Here is a 20,201-nt window from a genome sequence, read left to right as displayed (position 1 = left end):
TTCTCCAGAAAGCTGTTAATCAGCTCAAATAGACTCACACAATGTTTAGATTACCTCTTGATTTTGAGGAGTCCCTGAGGGGGAAGGTGAAGGTTCTATTGATTTCCCAGGGCAAACAGCCATCTGATTCACTGCATCTTTATTTCTGCAATATATTAAAGCATATACAGGTTGAAGCATCACCATAGTTCTTTTCACAAGTTTAATTTTACTACCTTCATTTCTTATTTTGTTTTATTTTTGGCAGTCAAGATGCAGATCAAAATACAAAAAAGAAAATACATAACCTGTAAAGTCCAAATGTTGGACTTACAGAAGTACATCACCAAAATTACCTGGGTGACAAAACTGTGATATTGGGAAGACTTAATTTTTTTGTATAAAAACAGCTTGTGAAAAAATTCATTTTTAAACATGTTAAAGATTACTAAACACTGCTTACCTGATAAAGATGATTTTCACTTTAGATGGTGCACATTTGATTATTGAGGAAGCATTCTGGTGAGTTCTTCCATAGAGAATTTGTCCATTGATCTAGATGAAGGAGAATGGCAAATATGGCTCAGAATGTTAATTTCCTTAAATTTCCACCAGCTTAAGTGATCTACTACAAACACTTATCTTCTTTCATCATCACCTGCTAAACATCATTTTAAAAATTTACTCTGCAATTACAACACTCTGTTTTCATCCCTCTAGTTCACCACATTCCTCCCAATGCTGGTTTGGCTCTAGACTCTCTGTGTGTGCTGAAAATGTCCTTCTCTAGGTTACAATGGCTTGCCTTTAGGCATATCATTTATTTCCATTTGTCATTGATCACCTCATGACTCACTAGCAGTGGATAGAACCGAGTCACAGGAAAAGGCTACCAATTGTAAGTACAAGTAAATGAACTGCCTCTATCCAACAAGAAAGTTATCATTATTCATTGACCCTCAAAACAGTGCCCAGAACTGAACAAACAAGGATTCCCACCCTAAGGCACTGAGAGCTGGATCCTCTAACCATGTGTGTGTGTGTGTGTGTGTGTGTGACTTTACTTGCTTGAGTAGTCTTATTGAAGCTGAAGGGAATTTTCATATCAGGAAAGTTACTCCTGTGTTTTTGCACAATCGGGTACTCATTTACTCAAACAATGCGGTTTACAAGCAACACTTGTTGACGTAATCACAAAAGCTGTGGTGAGCACTTGGAGAGAGAACTGCAGAAGCATTTTAAAGAAAGGATTTGAAGGAGAGTATGGAGGCATGAGGAGAAGGAAGGAATTACAAGCACAGAAGTACCGTGGAAGACAGGTACAAAGAGAAGTGTGAGGGGAGGACGGGGGTGGTGGTAGTTAGCAGGAAGGCTCTGGAGGAGCAAAAGGAGTGAGAAGATCATAAGAATGGCCATACTGGGTCAGAACAAAGGTCCCCCTAGGCCAGTATTCTGTCTTCCGACAGTGGCCAATGGCAGGTGCTTCAGAGGGAATAAATAGAACAGGTAATCATCAAGTGATTCATCCCACGTTGCCCATTCCCAGCTTCTGACAAACAGAGGCTAGGGACACCATCCTGCCCATCCTGGCTACTAGCCATTTATGGACCTATCTTCCATGAATTTATCTAGTTCTTTTTTGAACCCTGTTATAGTCTTGGCATTCACAAGATCGGTGTGGAGAGAGCCCTCAGTGTCCATTTAGCGCTGCAATAAATGAATGAATGACTGGAACCAGCTCTCAGTGCCTGAGGGTGGGAACCTTTGTTTGTACAGTTCTGGGCGCTGGTTTGAGGGTCAATGAAAGTTGATCCTGCACGATCAAGCTCTATATGAAAAGACATTCTGGTTGATTTGAAAAAGTCCTTCATAGTGAAAACTGGGCCTCGGCAGCCAGTATGTGAATACCCTCATCTCAGCGGATCCCCACAGTCATGGATCCCATAGCTCTTCCGCTGGTCTGAAAGCGCGTGTTTCTGCATCAGCCTATTTGGAATTGGCACAGTGCCTCTCAGGAGTTGCTGAGCCTCCCTGCCCCCACATCTCCTCTCCACTGGCATTCCCCTTTGCATAGCCCCACCACACAGCTGCAGTGGTGGGGATGGCCTTGCCAGTTCTGTACAACAGGCAGAATGTCACCCTACACCAAAAGGAAAAGGAGTGCGAAAGTTATAAGAGAGCAACTGCTGCAAGTGCCATCTATTGAACTGAAAAAAAAGCTTTACACGTTAGACAAAAAAACCCAACAATGGTTTAGAATGAGGATCCTGTCTGTGCAACAAGGGTCCTGATATCACTGGATACCATGTGTAAGCAGCCTAAATAGATTATTAAATCATTAAAGCCCAAGATACAAATACAGCTGTTCCAGATTTCTTTTTTCCCTTTCATTTCATGTGACAGATATATAAACAATACAGACAGAGCTGTAACAAGAATGGCCTGCAGCAGTCCACAGAATCTAGTGGGAGAACCTCAGAAGGACTATCACTGTATGACACAGTATTTTTCTTAGTTCACAAACTAATTCCTCCTACCCACCCTGCTCCATGATGCCAAAGCTGCGTTCTTCACGTATTGTATATAAAATGTTATGCAGCAGTGGTCTGACTGAAGAAAACAAAACCTCCCAACCTCAACCATTAGGCACATACCAGAATGAGAATGTGATTTCAAAAGAATAATTTTGGTATTACAAGGCTATACAGTTAACTCAAGGCTATATATTGCACCAAGAAACTACCACTCTACTGCCTTTATAGTCAACATGTTCGCTTTTAAGTACAATTGCTAGAAACTTACCTCTAGTAACTCATCTGCAATCTGTAACCTTCCATCTTTTCCAGCTGCCCCATTTGGATCAATTCCCACTATGAAGACACTCATCCTGGACCGGTCTTTGTTGCCAGCAAGGCTAAGTCCCAAACCAGTCCTTCCTTTTTCCAGCTCTATCATGTGCAGGTCCCCTGGTAGATTTCCATAACGCTGTGTGATCTTTTCTAAATGTAAGGGGGGAGAAAAGGTTGGGGGAGAAGGGCTTGAATTCATATTAGAACCCTTTACAAGTCATCCAGCTAATCAGCTTTAGTGCGCAACAGGCATTATCCAACAGCAGAATTCCTGCATCCCTGAAGCAGCACAAACTACTCCCTTTTTCCGCTAAAACTAATGTCACTTGTAACAATGCTTCCCAGTTGCTTGGGGGCTGGGTTTAAAATGAACATTTTAAATTATTTTCTCTGGGTTTCTTCTCTGATACCAATAAATAAAACATCTTTCACATGGACACATGGCTGGTGAGACAAAGGCAGCTGGGAGACTAAGAGAGTTAGCCAGTTGAGCTCCTCAACAAAGGAAAGCGGGTTTTTCCCCCCTTAACTTGTAGGTACTCTGCAAGAAAGAATCTTCAGTGGCAGGAACACACTGCACTGCTAACACCACTGCTAGCTCTTCCTTGGCCTGTACCTGCGGAGTCCCTGCCTAGACAGGCATCCTGATCCTGTACGCTTCCACTCAGCTCATGGTCTTGACTTGCTGGGAATGCAGCCTGCACAGCCTTGCTGTAGAAAGCCAGGAAGGGAGAAACACCCCCAGTACAAGAGGAAACTGTTGGTGGCGTCACTCAGGAAGCAGGTAAGAGAGCTGCAGGAGGTGTGGCTCATTTGCCAGGAGCACAAGGACATACTGACAGGATGCACATGAAGACGTCCAGGATGGATAATGCAGCCAGCTGGAACAGAATACAGCACCACCAGAGGAAGAAGGAGAACCAGCTCCTCTGGGGGGAGGAGACTGGCTGCTAGCCAGCTTGGGCAGCAGAAAGTGCTCCACCCCACTCCGAGGTCCTACTTCCATTGAGGTCAAGAAGTGATATGCTGTACAGAAAACAGGAGATGAGCAGGCCCCAGTGGCTGAGGAGGAGGAGCCAACTCATCCCAAGGCTGGGAGCTTCATGGCCACCACACCCAAGCGAAGGAGATAAAGGGGGCTGATGGTCAGGGACTCCCTTTTGAGGGGGATGGAGGCATCCATCTTCTGACCTGATGTCCCAGGAGATGTGCTGCCTGACTGGAGCCTATGTCTGAGACTTTGTGGAAAGGCTACCAAGGCTCATCCGTCCCTCTGATAACTATCCCATGCTGCTCACTAATGTGAGAATTAATGATACCGACAGGTATGACTGAGCAGATCAGCATAAATGGGGAAAAATGGGAAACATCATGGAGGGGGTCCACTAGAGACCACCAAATCAGAAGGAGATGGATGAAAGATTTCTAGAACTACCAACAGAAATATCCAAAACACAAGCCCTGTAATAATGGGGGAATGTAACTAAAGAAACATCTGTTTGAAAAGTAATACAGCAAAGGCAAAAACATTCAGTACATTCTTAGAACATACCGGGGACAACTTCTTGTTGCAGCAAGTGGCGGATGTAACCAGAGGGCAACCATGTTAGACTTGTTTCTTATCAACAGGGATTAATTAGCTGTGAATCTGAAGCTGGAAGCCAATTTGGGTGAAAGTGAACATGGAATAATAGAATTCATGAGTCTAAGCCATGAGCGCAGCAGTACAAGGATTTGAACAAATTCAGAGAACTGGTAGGTAAAATTCCAGGGGAAGAAAAACTAAGGCAAAAAGGAGTTCAGGAGAGCTGACAGTTTCTCAGAGACAACATTAAAGACACAAGAGCAAACTTTTCCAATATGAAGGAAAGATAGGAAGAACAGTACAAGGTCAACATCAGAAGTTCTTTAACAATCTGAAAATAAAAAAGGAATCCAGAAAAAGTGGAAACGTATTCATCCTTAGCAATTTTTCCAAAAGAATAGCACAAGGATGTAGGGACAAAATCAGCAAGGCTAAAACACAAAATGTATAGACATCAAATGCAAAAAGATGGCCTATAAAAGCATTAAAAACTAGAGAAAGAGGAAGGAAAATGCATGTCCACTACTGAGTGGGGAAGAAGAGCTAATAATGGATGACATCAAGATGGCTGAGTTGTTTACTGCCTAGTTTGCTTCAGTCTTAACTAAAAAGGTTAATTATGGCCAGATATTTAATGCAATTCATATTAACAATAAAGGAGAAAGAACACAAGCCTGGATGAGAAAAGAACAGGTTAAAAAATATTTAGGTAAGTTAGATGTATTCAAGTCAGCAGGGCCTGATGAAATTCACCCTAGGATGCTTAAGGTACTAGCTGAAGCAATCTTGGAACAACTATCTTTGAAAACTCATGGAGGACAGGTGAGGTCCCAGAGGACTGGAGAAGAGCAAACACAGTACCTATCTTTTAAAAGGGAAACAAAGGGGAACCAGGGAATTATAAACCAACCCGTCTAACTTTGATACCTGGAAAGATTCTAGAACAAATTATTAAACAATTAATTTGTACATATGTACAGGATAATAGGATAATAAGTAACAACCAACATGGATTTGTCAAGAACAAATCTTGCCAAACCAATCTCATTTCCATCTTTAACAGGGTTACTAGTCAAGTGGATGGGGGTGAAGCTGTAGATGTGATATATCTTGATTTTAGTAAGGCTTTTGACAGTCCCAAATGACACTTTCATAAGCAAACTAGGGAAATCTGATCTAAATGAAATTACTACAAAGATACATTCATAACTGGTTGAAAGACCATATCAAGGCATAATTAATGGGAGGATGTTGCTAGGGGTCTGTCCTGAAATCAGTACTGTTTAATATTTTCATTCATGACTTTGATAATGGGGTGGATTGTATACATATAAAATCTGTGGATGATGCCAAGCGTTGAGGGATCACAAGCATTTTGGAGGACAGGATTAGAATTCAAAATTACCATGACAAACTGGAGAAGGAGTCTGAAATCAACAAGATGAAATTCAATAGAGACGAGCGAAGAACTTCACTTAGGAAGGAAAAATCAAATGCACAAATACAAAATGGGGAATAGCGGGCTAGGCACTACTGAAAAAGATCCGAGGTTATAGTTAGGGCCTACCAAATTCACGCCAGGAAAAACACATCATGGACTGTGAAATCTGGTCTTTTGTGTGCTTTTACCCTACACTATACAGATTTCATGGGGGAGACCAGGGTTTCTCAATTGGGGGTCCTGACCCAAGAGATTTGTGGGGGGGGGTCGCAAGGTTATATGGGGGCAGGAGCTCAAGCCTGTAGCAGCGCAGAAGTAAGGGTGGCAATACCATACCATGCCATCCTTACTTCTGTGCTGCTGCTGGCATTGGCTCTGCCTTCAGAGCTGGGCTCCCAGCCAGAAGCTGCCCTTCTCCAGCTCTGAAGGCAGCACTGCCACCACCAGCAGCGCAAAAGTAAGGGTAGTTGTACCGCAATCCCCCCTACAATAACCTTGCGACCCCCGCCCCCCCGCACAACTCCTTTTGGGGCAAGGACCCCTACAATTACAACGCCATGAAATTTCAGATTTAAATAGCTGAAATAATTAAATTTATTATTTTAAAAATCCTATGACTATGAAATTGACCAAAATGGACTGTGAATTTGGTAGGGCCCTAGTTATAGTGGATCACAAAATGAATATGAGCCAACAATGTAATACAGTTGCAAAAAAGGCTTATATTTTGGGGTGTCATATGTCAGACACAGGAGGTAATTGTCCCACTGTCATTGGCACTGATGAGGCCTCCGCTGGAGTACTGAGAACAACAAAAATGACAGAAGATTTAGAAAACCTGACTTACAAGGAAAGGTTGAAAAGAATGGAACATTTTGAGAGGGGAGCTGATACAGTCTTCAAATATGTTGAGGGTTGTTACAAAGAGGACGGTGATAAATTGTTCTCCATGTCCAAGTAAGGACATGTAGGAGAGTAATTGCCTTAATGTGTAGCAAGGAAGATTGAGGTAAGGTATTAGGAAAACATTCTAACTATAAGGGTAGTTATAGGCTTCTAAGGGAGGGTGTGGAATCCTCATCACTGGATGTTCTTAAGATCAGGTTAGACAAACACCTCTCACAGATGGTCTGACAAGGTGTGCCTGGCCCTTCATGACCCCTGAGGTCCTGCTACACCCACCCCAGGAAGGAGCAGTGAAGATGGGTCCTCCAGGCCTGCATAGAAAGGCTGCACAGAAGCAGCCAATGAGAGCCCAGCAGGCTCAGATAAAAGGAGCTGCAAGGTCTGAACAGGTCAATCCCTGGCTAGAACCAAAGAGGCAAGGAAAGTGCCCCACTCTAGAGCCCTGCAGCAGGACTGGAATCCCACAGGACCGCTGCCATAATAGCAGGAGTGGGATTAAAAAAAATCCCATGCAGGGCTCTACTCCACTCTGGTCAAAAGAGTTCATTGGGCTGCATTTGCTAGGAGCTCTAGCCTTAAGGTATTGAACAGAGGTAAAAAAAGAGACCAGATGGGAAGAGGCCCAGGGAACATAGCAGCAACCAACCAAGGAAGCAGTAAGTGGCTGCTGTTTATAGGGTCCATAGGTTGGGACCCGGAGTAGTCAACCGGCCCAAATTTCCCCACCAGCCACTGGGAAAGTGACCTAAGGCCTGAAAAGGGAACAAGGCTTGGTTAGAAGACCGAGTGAAGGGCGGGACTTAAAGGGCTGAAGACACTGGTGAGGGCTGACATTTTGTTGAACTCTTTGCTACGCAGGAAGGGGTTCATCCATTTTTGACCTAGCTGGAGGGCTGAGTCACTGAAGACCTGCCTAGCAAAGTCAACAACGTACAACAGGTGCCCAGGAGCAGGAAAAGGCCCGAAGTATCAGAGGGCAGTCAAGATGTGAGTGCCCCCCATTACAGATGGTCTAGGTATACTTGGTATTCACTCAATGTGGGGGAACGGACTAGGCAACCTCTCGAGGTCCCTTCCATTCCCACATTTCTAGGAGTCTTTGGTTCCACCCTCCCCCCGAAGATTTTTTCTAAAAGCACTAGTCCCCCTGTCTGCCCACGCACACCTATATTTTAACTGCAGGTGAGATTACATTCAGATAACAGAACCGTATATGCAATTACCATGGGTGACATATACTACATCGAAACTGTTGTTGCGGTTCATTATGTGCAGGGTAGAACCTACATTTACCAGGACCAGCATCGAAACTGAATGCACAAAACAAGGGCAAATGATTTTGTGTTTCAAGAATGTGCGGCTGTCCAAGCAAAAGTTAAAGCTGAAAATAACATTGTATACCCAGATAGAGGAAAATGAAGGAGTTCAACTTGCGCCCCATTACTATTTCAATGCTGAGCATTTCAAATAGCACCAAAAAATAAACTTACTCCAGCTGTAACCAAACTCATCATCATCATCTTCCACATCCTCTTCAATTTTGCTGGAAGATGATTGTGCAATTTCACAGCTCATTTCTGAAAATGCTGAAGGAGGGGGCAGAGGCAAGTTACTAAATGAAGTCTTTTCTGGCTCTGAATCTGACTGACTGGATGCCTGTGGAGAACAAGAAAAATGCTGTGGCTAAATATATGCAGACTCTAGAGCAGGGCAATCTAGTACATGAAAATATAAAAACGGCAATGACTATGGCTTTGAAATTTAAATACCAAGCACCAGGAATTCTAAACAAAGCACACAGCATACAGAGGCATCAGGATATCAGAGATGTAAAGAACACTAGGCAAGAAGGACTAATGTATTTTTAAGCAAACAGAACTGACATTAAAAGCCCAATTCAGTGAAGTTTTGTGCGTTGCTCTTTGCCTGAGAAACAACCTTATGTGAAAACTGAATTGAATATTTTCAATATCCAATTTGCACAGAAAAATTGAAGTCACTAAACAATTTATTCTGCTATAATTTTGTATATATACAAATGGGAAAGATGGAGGAATGGAGTTGTAAAAAGAATAATAGTTGAAATGTTGGTAGAAAGGCCTATTTAAAAAAACAAAACAAAACAAATTAGTGTGAAGAACACAAGAATATCTTCTTCCAAGTCCTTTACTTGTCTTCTATACAACCTATGAATAGTCATGTCATAAGGAGAAAGATTTGGCCTTAAGGTGGGGGGGGAGAACCAAGTCTTGGTCTTGTGATTCATTTCTATTAAAAAAATAAAAACAAAACTACACCTCTACCTCGATATAACGCAACCCAATATAACACGAATTCGGATATAAAGCGGTAAAGCAGTGCTGCGGGGAGGTGGGGCTGCGCACTCCAGTGGATCAAAGCAAGTTCGATATAACGCGGTTTCACCTATAACGCGGTAAGATTTTTTGGCTCCTGAGGACAGCGTTATATCGGGGTAGAGGTGTATATGCACACAAATTACCACTGCAAATCATGGTCATATCCTCAGCTCCTTAGTCTGGCAAAACTCCCATTATACAGTCAGGTTGCTTGACGGAAATGTGATCAAGAACTGTATGATTTGGCTCCATCTTCTTGACTTGTATCATTTTTATGTATTTGGCACTGTGATCAATAGTAAACAATAGGCCATGAGGGCTTGGTAATTGATAAGTCAGGTGCTCAGACTCAGCAACTGATAAAGGTCCTATTGTTGGTGTCACTAGGCATAGATCTAGGTAACTCGGGAGGATGGCTTTGGGCCTATGTGACCCAAAGTACCTTTATGTAAAGTGCTTTTGTTAGCCTTACTAAACTTTTGTAACCTCTTGTGTTATGTGCTGACTATTGGCAGCTGCAAGGCTGCTTGACACTAGATGTAGCCAATACTAAATAAGATAGGTGGAAAGCAGATGCTGTAATTAAAGTTATATGGATGAGAACGTAGCCCCCACGGTGGGAAAGTACAGATAACTGTTCACAGAAGAGGTACTAACGAGCTAAAGTGGTTTTTGCCAAGTATGATTTAACCTGCTTAGTGTAATGGCTACTTGCATGATGTATTTGCTATAGAAAATAGACGGGAGGGGGAAGAAGGGGGGGTAAGGGGGAGGAGTGTGGGGGGTGATGGGAATGCTTAGCTGAAGTTATGTATAAAGAGAGAAAAACCGCTTGTATCTGTGTGCAGGATTTGAGAATGCCTTTTCTCCCTGGCACCTTATTTGGGCTCAAATAAACTTGGTTTGCTCCTCCACCCTGGTGTGTTAATTAGTGCGGCGCACACCGGGCAACGAACCCCCACTGTTGCTGTCCTCGGCCCTTTGTGCCGGCAACACTATGAAAAATAGTATAATTTTAGATAACTGAAATTTGCAGGTACTGTACTGACTTCTTCCAGCTTTTACCTTCCTCACTTCAGCTTTAAGATTCTGATTCTAGTGGGAAGTGAGAGAATAACATCTCCGATGGTGTTGCTAGGGGGTCAAAAATTTTAATACACCTTCTTCAGAGCCAACATGAGAATTCTATTAGGCCTCCCCACCCTGAGGGATTTCAAAGATAGGAATCCATCGGTGCCTGTAGCGGGGTGGTTACGCCGCTCCTGCCCTGAAGGGCTTAAACCAGCCCTGGGAGAGGGCTGTGGCAGGGGAGAAGCTGGGCTGATTGGGGAAGCAGCCACAGCTGTAGCCAGTGCAATCAGGGCCCGGCTGGCCCTTATAAGAGGGCGGTGGGCCAGAAGATACACTCTCTCTCTCTCTCTCTTGCCTTTTGAGAGGGAAGGACCTGGCTGCCTGGGAAGCTGAGGAAGGTACCTAGGGTGGAGCAGTGCTGGGGAAGGCCAGAGGGAGCTGGGGAGCTCCAGCCTAGCAGAGCCCCAGGCTGCAGGCTGAGTTGAGGGCCCAAAAAAAGGGTACTAGGACTGCAGAGCGGCAGCCCAGGAAAAGGCAGAGGCAGCTGGTCCAACCCCCCTTTGCCAATGATGAGTGGTTTACAGACTGCCGTCTGCCCCCGTGAGCAGGGGCTAAATGGAGACTGGCAGTAGCCACTGAGGCAAGGTGGGGATAGGGGGTTCCCCTGGAAGAGACCCAGAGTGAGGGGGTACTGTTGTGGGCAGAGCCCCTGGGCAAAGGGCACTGGAGTCTGGGAAGGACACGGGGCCAGCGGCAGGCAAGACAACGGCCCGCAGAGGGCGCTCTGGGCTGGAAAGAGCTAATTCCCTGGGATGACCAGCAGCCGGTGAGTCGTTGCCCCACCACAGTGCCACACTCAGATAACATCCTTTCAGCTGAAAAGGCTAAAAATCTACTAACTTATTCTTATGAAGATCTGGGAAAATGCCAATTGTCCAGAGGAAACAAACTACCTTCTTTCTCTTCCCCTCCAAACATGTAGAGAAAATGTTAATATCTCATATGAGCCCCCAAATTCCTCTGTTGCTTGTATGAGCTTCTTTCTCCTCTCATTCTAGGAGCTTTTCAAAGAAGAAATGAAATAATATGAAGGAGGCTGAATACGTGTTAACTCAAAATATCATTGGGGTCTAAAATGGTATCTGTTTAAATGCCTTCACATTAGATACCACACACTTAGAACAAGCCGGATGCTGACAGAATGGTGCAAAAAACTCAGTCTTAGGCCATGGCTACACTTGCAAATTTGCAGCGCTGCAGCAGGGTCTGAAAACACACCCTCTCCAGTGCTGCAAATTGCGGCGCTGCAAAGCGCCAGTGTGGTCAAAGCCCCAGCGCTGGGAGCACAGCTCCCAGCGCTGTAAGTTATTCCCCACAGGGAGGTGGAGTACGGACAGCGCTGGGAGACCTCTCTCCCAGCGCTGGCGCTTTGACTACACTTAGCGCTTCAAAGCGCTGCCGTGGCAGCGCTTTGAAGTGCAAGTGTAGCCATAGCCTTACACAAGCGAGTACTGCTATACACTACCTTCCCTTGGCACTTGGAGCTTTAAGTAAATGTGAGGCATCTGAACTGTTTTGAACCCATTGTGCAAAAGCATCTGAGAGTTCAAAGCAACCTGCTGAAATTCCTAAATGCCAGCTGGGATGATGTAGGGCAGGGGTAGGCAACCTATAGCACACGTGCCGAAGAACCGCTGCACTAAACTGAGAAGATCTGCATTTTAATTTAATTTTAAATGAAGCTTCTTAAACATTTTAAAAACCTTATTTACTTTACATACAACAATAGTTTAGTTATATATTATAGACTTATAGAAAGAGACCTTCTAAAACCGTTAAAATGTATTACTGGCACGCAAAACCTTAAATTGGAGTGAATAAATAAAGACTCGGCACACCACTTCTGAAAGGTTGCTGACCCCTGATGTAGGGTATTAGATCAGTCTTTATGAAAACTGAGATACTTACTATAATCTAAATTGTGGGAGCACTCTCTGAAAAACTCAAACACCGATGTGGACAGGGAAGGTGATGTTTCATAAACCACACTTATTGCAAAACAGTTCCTAAACTTCAGAATCAGTGTCGGGTGGCAGCAAAAGCACACATTAGCATTCATGCTATACTTTTATGCTTAAAATGCATATTCCTAACTGAAAAAAGTAAATAGCAGAATGTTACCTCAAGGTGAGGATAGAGGAGTTCCAGAAACTCAATAAGCACTTCCTATACATTCACTGGAGGCCATATAACCTTAAATTAATGCAGGTGTTTGTGTGTGTGTGGCGGGGCGTTCACAAAGATTAGGGAAGGACATGAACCAACTGATTCAGTGTAGTTTACAATTACTAACTCAAAGTAATGCATCATTTTAGTCTTGTTCTTTGTGAGCAATGGAAGTGCCTAAAATGTTGCAGTATTGAAGACAATGATCAAAAGAACAATAAGATGGTTTGCTATCCAGTAGCTCTGGAAGGATGGGTGTACCTCTGTATGTACGAATGAATTCCAGTGGATTTATCATTAAAAGAAAGCACAAAGTGCCATATATCGATGAACAAGGAACGTTTCCTTACGTCTCGCTATATGTACATGTATAAACTCTGTTTTAATTTGAGGCAAATGCTGATATGAAAGCAGATGAAAGCTTGAAGTCTTCTCTGCAAGCAGAGTAAAACAAATAAAGTCCTAACAACAATTAAAAATGTACAGGACCAAATTCTGTCTTCCAAAGTCATTGGAAGGTATGCATGCATCTCCGAGGACAGAATCTGGCCCTTTTATTTACACACAAGACCTTTGTTCTCTGAATTGGGCCCTATACAAAAGGTAAAAAATATTTTGACTCATGACATACCGAAATGCAAACATCTGACAACACATGGAGCCTTTTGGCTACCCACGTGGCTCTAGTCACAACCAAGCATGTATTTATAATGGCAGTGAATGGACAGCAGTATCACTTTCAATGTAGCAGACCGATTTGGAAGGAAGATCGGTACTTTCCGAAATTACCACATGCCACGTACAAACAGGCATAAACAAAACACAGCACAAAAAGGATGTGTGACACAATCACAAGTTACTGTAACTTTCACATGGAGACAAACCTTAAATGGTGTGGGGGCAAAAGGGTTAGTTGGGGAACAATGGAAGGCAACCCTAACAGGATTCTGCACATCCTACAGTAACAGAAAACAGCAATCCATATATTACAGTACCTTTGACAATATGTAGCATTAGCAATGTGAACTAATGTATACACACTTTTAAATGACAGGTGTATTTTGTAAACTGCAGTAAATTCACATATTTTATTTTAAAATGGACAAAACTGCTTACATGACCTAATTAATTTCTGATTCAGCAAGGTATCTTACTGAATCAGGGCATTCATAATTTTCTTCACAAAAATCTGGCAGAAAAAGCAAAAAGATGCCGCGGGGTTAGGGTTTAGATGGGGGTGGCAGGTGGTTTTGACTATTTGCAAGAACGTAAGTTTTTGCATGTAATTATGTGCAACATGATTTTTTTTTGTAACAACTGCTTATTTAGAAATTATAAGCAATTACCTCTGTTACACTTCTATTCTCCTTACTTCAGAACTATAAGTGTGGGCACAGATTTCAAAAACATAAATATGCAGTTATATAGCCAGTCCATGCTCTTTATACATTTTGAGATTGTTACGAGATTAAGGGAAAAATACAAAATTTGAGGAAGCACAGATTTATAGCTGAATTCATCCCCCAGATGCATGAGGAGCTATAAGTGACTGTGCAAAATCAGAGCTGTGTGCATGTACATGCAGATAGGATTTCATCTTTAATCAGGGATGCGTTAGAGGTCTAGTCTCTCCCTTTACATGCATAACTTGCATTAGCACCAATCATGAAGAGAAGAATCTAACTTTTCTAGATTTCCAAAAAATGTTGGCACCCTGCTGGTGGTACAGTGAAAGAATTTCCAAAAAATCAAAAAAGTTGTCACCATCTTACAATGTGAGGTATTGACACATTGTTCATGGCAAAAATAAAGCAGGAAACTCCTAACCACACACATGCAGAGAAAGGACCGACATACAAACAACTGATAACAAAATACCTCTGTCCTTGAGAAAAGCCATTTCAATATTAGGCTGAGGTTTTCGAAACTACCAAACTCCTCTAGGGAGCTCTGAAAATCTCAGTCTTAGACCTTATGATTACGTAGCTGGCATTTGTAAAATACTTCTACACATTCTTATTTATCATGGAGAACTTCTATTCTCACCAGCACAGTATTTTACCCAAATGTGGTAAAAATACAAACAGAAAAGGACACACAAGTGACGCAGAAGCACATAAATAACGTTCGGTGAACCAATAAAGACAATCAGATGTCATCCAACCTTGTTAGTGTTGAACTGAGGAGAATCAGCAAATGGATTAGTGCTGCTGATGGTAGCAGGCCCATAGAAAAGGTTGTGCTGCATGAAAGGCAGCTAAAAAGAAAACAAAAGGAACTAAACAACAAAGAAGGTAGGTTTAAAATAAAACCTTGTGGCTTATAGAACAGACCACACGGTTTCTTGTGTTAAACAAACAATGCCCATTTCACATGCTATGCTAAAAGACATCTGTGAGTGAAGGCAGGCAAGGCTGTACATTTACATTCGCTTCATACACATTGGTGACATTAAATGATGGGTAGAAGAACAGTCTACCAGTTTTATCCTCCCCATATGTTATGGCCCTCTTCCCTCATTCTATAGGAAGTATGAAGCTAGTATTTCCTTTCCACTATTACATATAGTGAGGATTTCTAAAGGCACAAACAGCAGTCAGGCACCCAACTGCCACTGAAAGCCAACAGGAATTAGGCACATAAGTGCCATTTGTACCTCCAGAAATCTCCCCCTATAGTCTTTTGATCCAATCCTCATGGTCCTTACTTAGGTAAAACTCCCATTGATATAAATGGCAGCTTTTTTACTAAGTAAGGACTTCAGAATTGGTATACATAGCATAAAAGCACATTCATACACATACTTAGTATCTTAAAATTTCATGAGTGAGATGAAAAATTTGCCTTCTTTCATTATTATCTGATGATAGCCAAATGCTTCAATGGATCTATATTAGAAGTCACTAATTCGCATTTATGACCTGGATACAAATTCTGCAAATCAGGAAAAGAACAAACATAAGAAGAATTTGTGGAAAATGTAGTGCAAAATTTAGTTTGTGCTTTTATTTTGACAAGTAAACAACAGCATACTAATAAATGGGCAGCAGGATATTTTGCAGAAGTAATTAAGTTTCAGTAATACAAGATCTTATTATAGCATATTGTCATTAAATATGTGGAGTTAATTGGGAGGGACCACTTTTTTAGTAAGCTTTATTGGGTTTATGGCTTAACAAAATAAGAATTAGCTGGCTTTTCCTGAGACAATACTAGTTACTTTCCTCTTCTCACTTACCATCAACATTTTTAACCTTTGTTTTATGCCACTGATGCAGTTCTCGTACTGTATTGCAGGACCAGAACTGTTCTGAAACAAATGTGCTCACTTAAGAGAAAGAGGCAACCACTCTGATGTTCTATAGTAGATAGGAGTGTCTTAAATTCATGCAAATAAATTCTACAAGGGAACCGGCTGCTATGCTGGCCAAAATTCTTTGAAGCTAGGAGCCTAACACTGTTGGAAAACAGGCAGCACAGTGCTTAGAAAGGAATGCCTCTTGTACCACACAGTTACATAATCAAGACATGCTTAAGTAGTGGGTAAAAGGAAAAGTGCAAACTTTAGCACTGACAAAGGAAAAATGATAAAAAAAAACAGCAGGAGAATTTTCCGGGGGAAATCACTATTTTCTGGGCCTGTCTGCACAGTGGAGTAATGAACCTTATGGGGTGTGACTTATAGAACCTGCTGGTGCACACTAAAGGTTCCCTACCCTCTCTGATGCACTAACGGTGTGTACTGCTGCTCTGTACAGAAAAGCCCTTCATCTTACTGTGTAAAGAAATCTCTGAACCAGCTAAAACATTTGCTATTAAAAAAAACCCAACACTTAAAATTAGAAAATTCATTATTCAATATTCATATTCAGCCATCCGTTTACCAAATAAAATTGATCTAATTTGCCAATGTAACATTTATTGGATCTACAGTATTTTACTGTTTGAAAGGCAGAGCGATGTTAAGACAAGGGATCCATTGTGACAATGCCACTCAAACTTGACAGAGAACATTTTCCCTATAAGAAGAATTTCCATTTACACACGCAATGTCTTCTGAGTACTATTTGTGAAATTAATGTTCCTATGTAACAATCAGATTTACCACCTGCATTAAGAGTTTAAACTATCTTCATGGAGTGTTATATAAATAAAATTAGCATAACACATATTTTGTGCATAAATCATTAAGCTCCAGTATTAACACAGAAAATCAATCCCAACCATTCATATTTGTGCCTCGGATATTTCTGACATAATGATTTGTCAACTAAAAGACACTGGCTGCCCTGACTTCTATCCCATGCCACTGTGTTGAAGTTATTGAGGCAGTGCAAAGGATAAATCAGGACACAGTTTAGAGAATTACCTTCCATTTCATGTAATCTAAAAAAAGACTGTTGTCAACAATACCATTGTGCAAGAAAGCACACATTTACATAGCACAACAGAAGGAACCATTATCATAAAAAGTATTTAGTTACTTGAGCAAACAAAGCATTCAAAAATGCATAAGGGTGAAGCCCTGCAATGTGGCTGGAGATACGCTCATCTTAATCGGTAATTCTTACTTAAAAATAACCAGAGCAGAGTCATTATGCATCACAGATGTGGCACATAACTGCTTGCATGGAGAACTACTAAATTTGTTTCCAGCAGACAACGCAGCCCATTCATATTATCTGGGCCACACACTAATCTCCGTGTACAGTATCTTGATGAAAAAAATCTGACTCTCTTGAAACAGTCATTTTTAGTAGATGTGTTGTCGCACCATATTAAAGATTGTTATTGTCTGCATGCAGCTAGCTGTCTGGATGAGTACACATGAACGAAGACTGGAAATTCCCTCGTAGGTTCTTACTATATGTACAGATCTAAGTTCCAAAACATTAAGACAGTAAAAAGTGTTGTTTTAAAAATTATATCACAAAGCATGTGTACAGTGAAAAGCACGTGCAATGCCTTGCTTTACATACAAAAGTATGGATATTTTAATAAACAGTCACATTTAAAATACAGTAAAGCTAGTTAGGGGGTAGAGAAACAGAACAAGGAAAACTGTAATTTTAAAAATTCCTGAAGTAACACTCATATATACCCAAAAAGTCATCTGTGAAGTAAAAGTATCACTCTCATCCTAAACATTCATTAAACAACATCAATCTTGCCCATATCATAGCAAATGCACAATCCTCATTTTAGCAGCCTGAGTATCAATAGCCAACATTCAGGAAAGCTATTCCATGCAACGTTACCTGAGATGACTGATGATAAAATGGGTTAGTAGGTTTCTGCCCACTGAGAGCAGAGGTTGATGAAGAGCTATTGAGAGATTCTGGCTGGGAAACAAAAGTTATGAGACAACTAGTAAATAAACATGCAGATTACATAGAATTTACAATGAGGAAGTTTAGTTTCAGGTGATGCAAGCTACTATTTTAAAACTTATTAGCTTGTGTTTGCATTGTCCATGCAGCTTAATGAAGGAAAAATTCTCTTTGTGTACTTCTAGGTCCTTTCATTAATGCTCACTTAATATAACAACAATTGTTGCCATATATTTTGCATGCACTTGGACACAATATCAAACTCTAAGACTTGTTTTTAGATAGGCTCCTTTCCTTCTCCTCAACAAACAATTTTGGAGGCTTTTCAAAATACTTTGAAGTGAGCATACTGTAGGTAAATTCCAATTCCAAATCAATTTAATTCTAAATGGAAATGATATTAAAAAAATAATCAAACCTTTGTTCCTATAATGATCTGTCTGAGACGGAATCTGCAGGATTAAATATCTCTCCCCTACCCCAAAAATATCATCAGCTTGGACATTTATTTAAACGATCACTATTTTCTGTCTCTTTTTCACATTTAAGATGCTTACCCTTGGTCTGTTTATAATGCTCTGTACCATAAAGACTACAGGGTTGCCTGCCTTCCGTATGGCTTCCACAGCTTGTTCATGGCTTGCGTCTCTGAGGTCAATTCCATCCACCTGAAAATTGGAAGGCCTCAGCTTAACATTACACAAAGTTTAAAGTATAATGAAGCAAATTCTAAGATTTTGATTTTGGATCCTCTATTACAGCCTGAGCCAAAGGCCTCTACACTCAGCAGAACAGCTGCTGTTGACTTCAACATATGTTGAATCAGGTCCTTAGGCTTCAACAACGTACAGACTGGATTTTCAAAAGGCATCTAAGAGCTTATCTACATGGCACAGCAATGTGAATGCTAAAATGCACCAACATGCTACGTACTAACTGGTCCACATAGACCCTGATGGTGCACACTAAAAGTTCCATAGTGCATATTAACTTAGGGTGTGTCCACACTGGCAAGTTTCTGAGCAACAAGTTATACCACTTTTATTAAAGCGCTGGAATTAATAAACCGCTGTTGTGTGTCCACGCTGTGCTCCTTGTGATGGTGGAGCGCATCTACATTAGCAGCTCTTGCAACGGAGAAGAGAACAGTGCACTGTGGTAGCTATGCCACTGTGCAACTGGCCGCAGGGTGCTTTGGGAAGGGTTTGCAATCCTCATGGGGCAGGCACAGCGTCACATGATGCAGGTTTCCCAATCCCATCGTTCCATGGGCATTCTACCACATTGACAGCTGCTTTTCAGTGCTCTGCACAGCAATCTGTCTCTCTGGCTCGCTCTGTCTGTTTCTCACACACGCCTGCCTCTGTGTTCAACAGCAGGAGCATTCCACATTAATGGTTTGTTTTGTGTCCCAGAGCAGATCAGCACAGCATGCAACGGCTGTTAGAAATGGAGCTTTGAAAGGGAAGGGGTGCATGTCTCCAGGGCAGCCGAGTCCAAAACAATGAGCAGAGCAGCCACTTGAGGGCTTATGGGACACTTCTGGAAGCCAATTGATTGCTTTCTGCTCTGCAGTGTCTTTACACTGCCAATACAGTGCTGGAACCTCTGCGCTTTAAGGCTTATGATTCTTGTCAAGGTGGGTTTTTTTGCAGTGCTGCAACTGAAGAGCTTCTGCACACTAAGTGGCTTGACAGTGTGTACACCTCGGGAATTACACCGCAGAAAGCTGCTTTACTGCGCAGTAACTTGCCAGTGTAGACAAGGCCTTTGTGTTGCTACATTAGACAAGTCCAAAGGGACACAGACACCTACTTTTAACTCTGGGAATTTTGGTGCCTATCTCCCTTAGGCTCTTTTGAAATCCCAGCCATATAATTCAGGCTTTCAATATTCTAAAGGATTTTAAAACAGGCTACTAATCTGCTTGATTCAACTTCCATGTCCCAAAAGCCATGATTTTACACTATGTAATAATATGAAAGCAATGATAGAGTTTGCCAATAATTGCTTCAAGTGATTTATGGCTCAGAATCAGGGCTGTTTATACCTACCTCACTGAGCCAATGTGAGGTTTAATTATATGATACTTACAAAGCACTTGAAGATCCCTGGTGGAGGAGGAGCATTATATAAATGCAAAGTACTTTTTTTTAAATGTTAGACAATTTTCCTTGTTACATTCCCCCGCCCCCCGAAACTAGTTTTAGTTCAGAGTTGAACAATTTTCTTCCTCCCTAAACAAAGTATTTAACAAAGGATGGCTAAGAACATTTTTTTTCTGAGATGCAACATACTCTCTCTTTCGCTCTCTGTATAACATGTACTGATGTGTTTATTAAAAAAAAGTATCCAAGGAAAATCCATGTTATGGTGAGGTTAACATTAGAAAAGCATATTCATAATGACTATGATAATAGCTAAAAGCCAAGATACAAGGGTTATTTGTTAGTAGTA

At 41.6% G+C, this 20,201-nt stretch overlaps 1 protein-coding gene across 11 annotated transcripts in view; it reads right to left on the bottom strand.

Moving 5' to 3' along the window:
• Window positions 1–20,201, bottom strand: part of MPDZ (multiple PDZ domain crumbs cell polarity complex component) — a 134,670-nt gene that overhangs the window by 22,997 nt on the left and 91,472 nt on the right. For 4 of the 11 annotated variants that reach the window (XM_045021389.1, XM_045021390.1, XM_045021392.1 and 1 more), the window contains 5 exons: window positions 18,302–18,412; window positions 8,251–8,416; window positions 2,782–2,978; window positions 443–534; window positions 55–145 (listed from right to left, as the gene is read on the bottom strand). In XM_045021389.1, the coding sequence (XP_044877324.1) occupies window positions 55–145; window positions 443–534; window positions 2,782–2,978; window positions 8,251–8,416; window positions 18,302–18,412 (657 nt within the window). Of the gene's footprint in view, window positions 1–54; window positions 146–442; window positions 535–2,781; window positions 2,979–8,250; window positions 8,417–13,298; window positions 13,371–14,578; window positions 14,672–17,672; window positions 17,757–18,301; window positions 18,413–20,201 lie in introns of all 11 variants that reach the window. The other 7 variants (XM_045021385.1, XM_045021386.1, XM_045021387.1 and 4 more) reach the window with 4 other exon arrangements.

Source organism: Mauremys mutica, chromosome 6, assembly GCF_020497125.1.
Source record: "Mauremys mutica isolate MM-2020 ecotype Southern chromosome 6, ASM2049712v1, whole genome shotgun sequence".
Classification (NCBI taxonomy): Eukaryota; Metazoa; Chordata; order Testudines; family Geoemydidae; genus Mauremys; species Mauremys mutica.
This window is presented reverse-complemented; position numbering and strand designations above follow the sequence as displayed.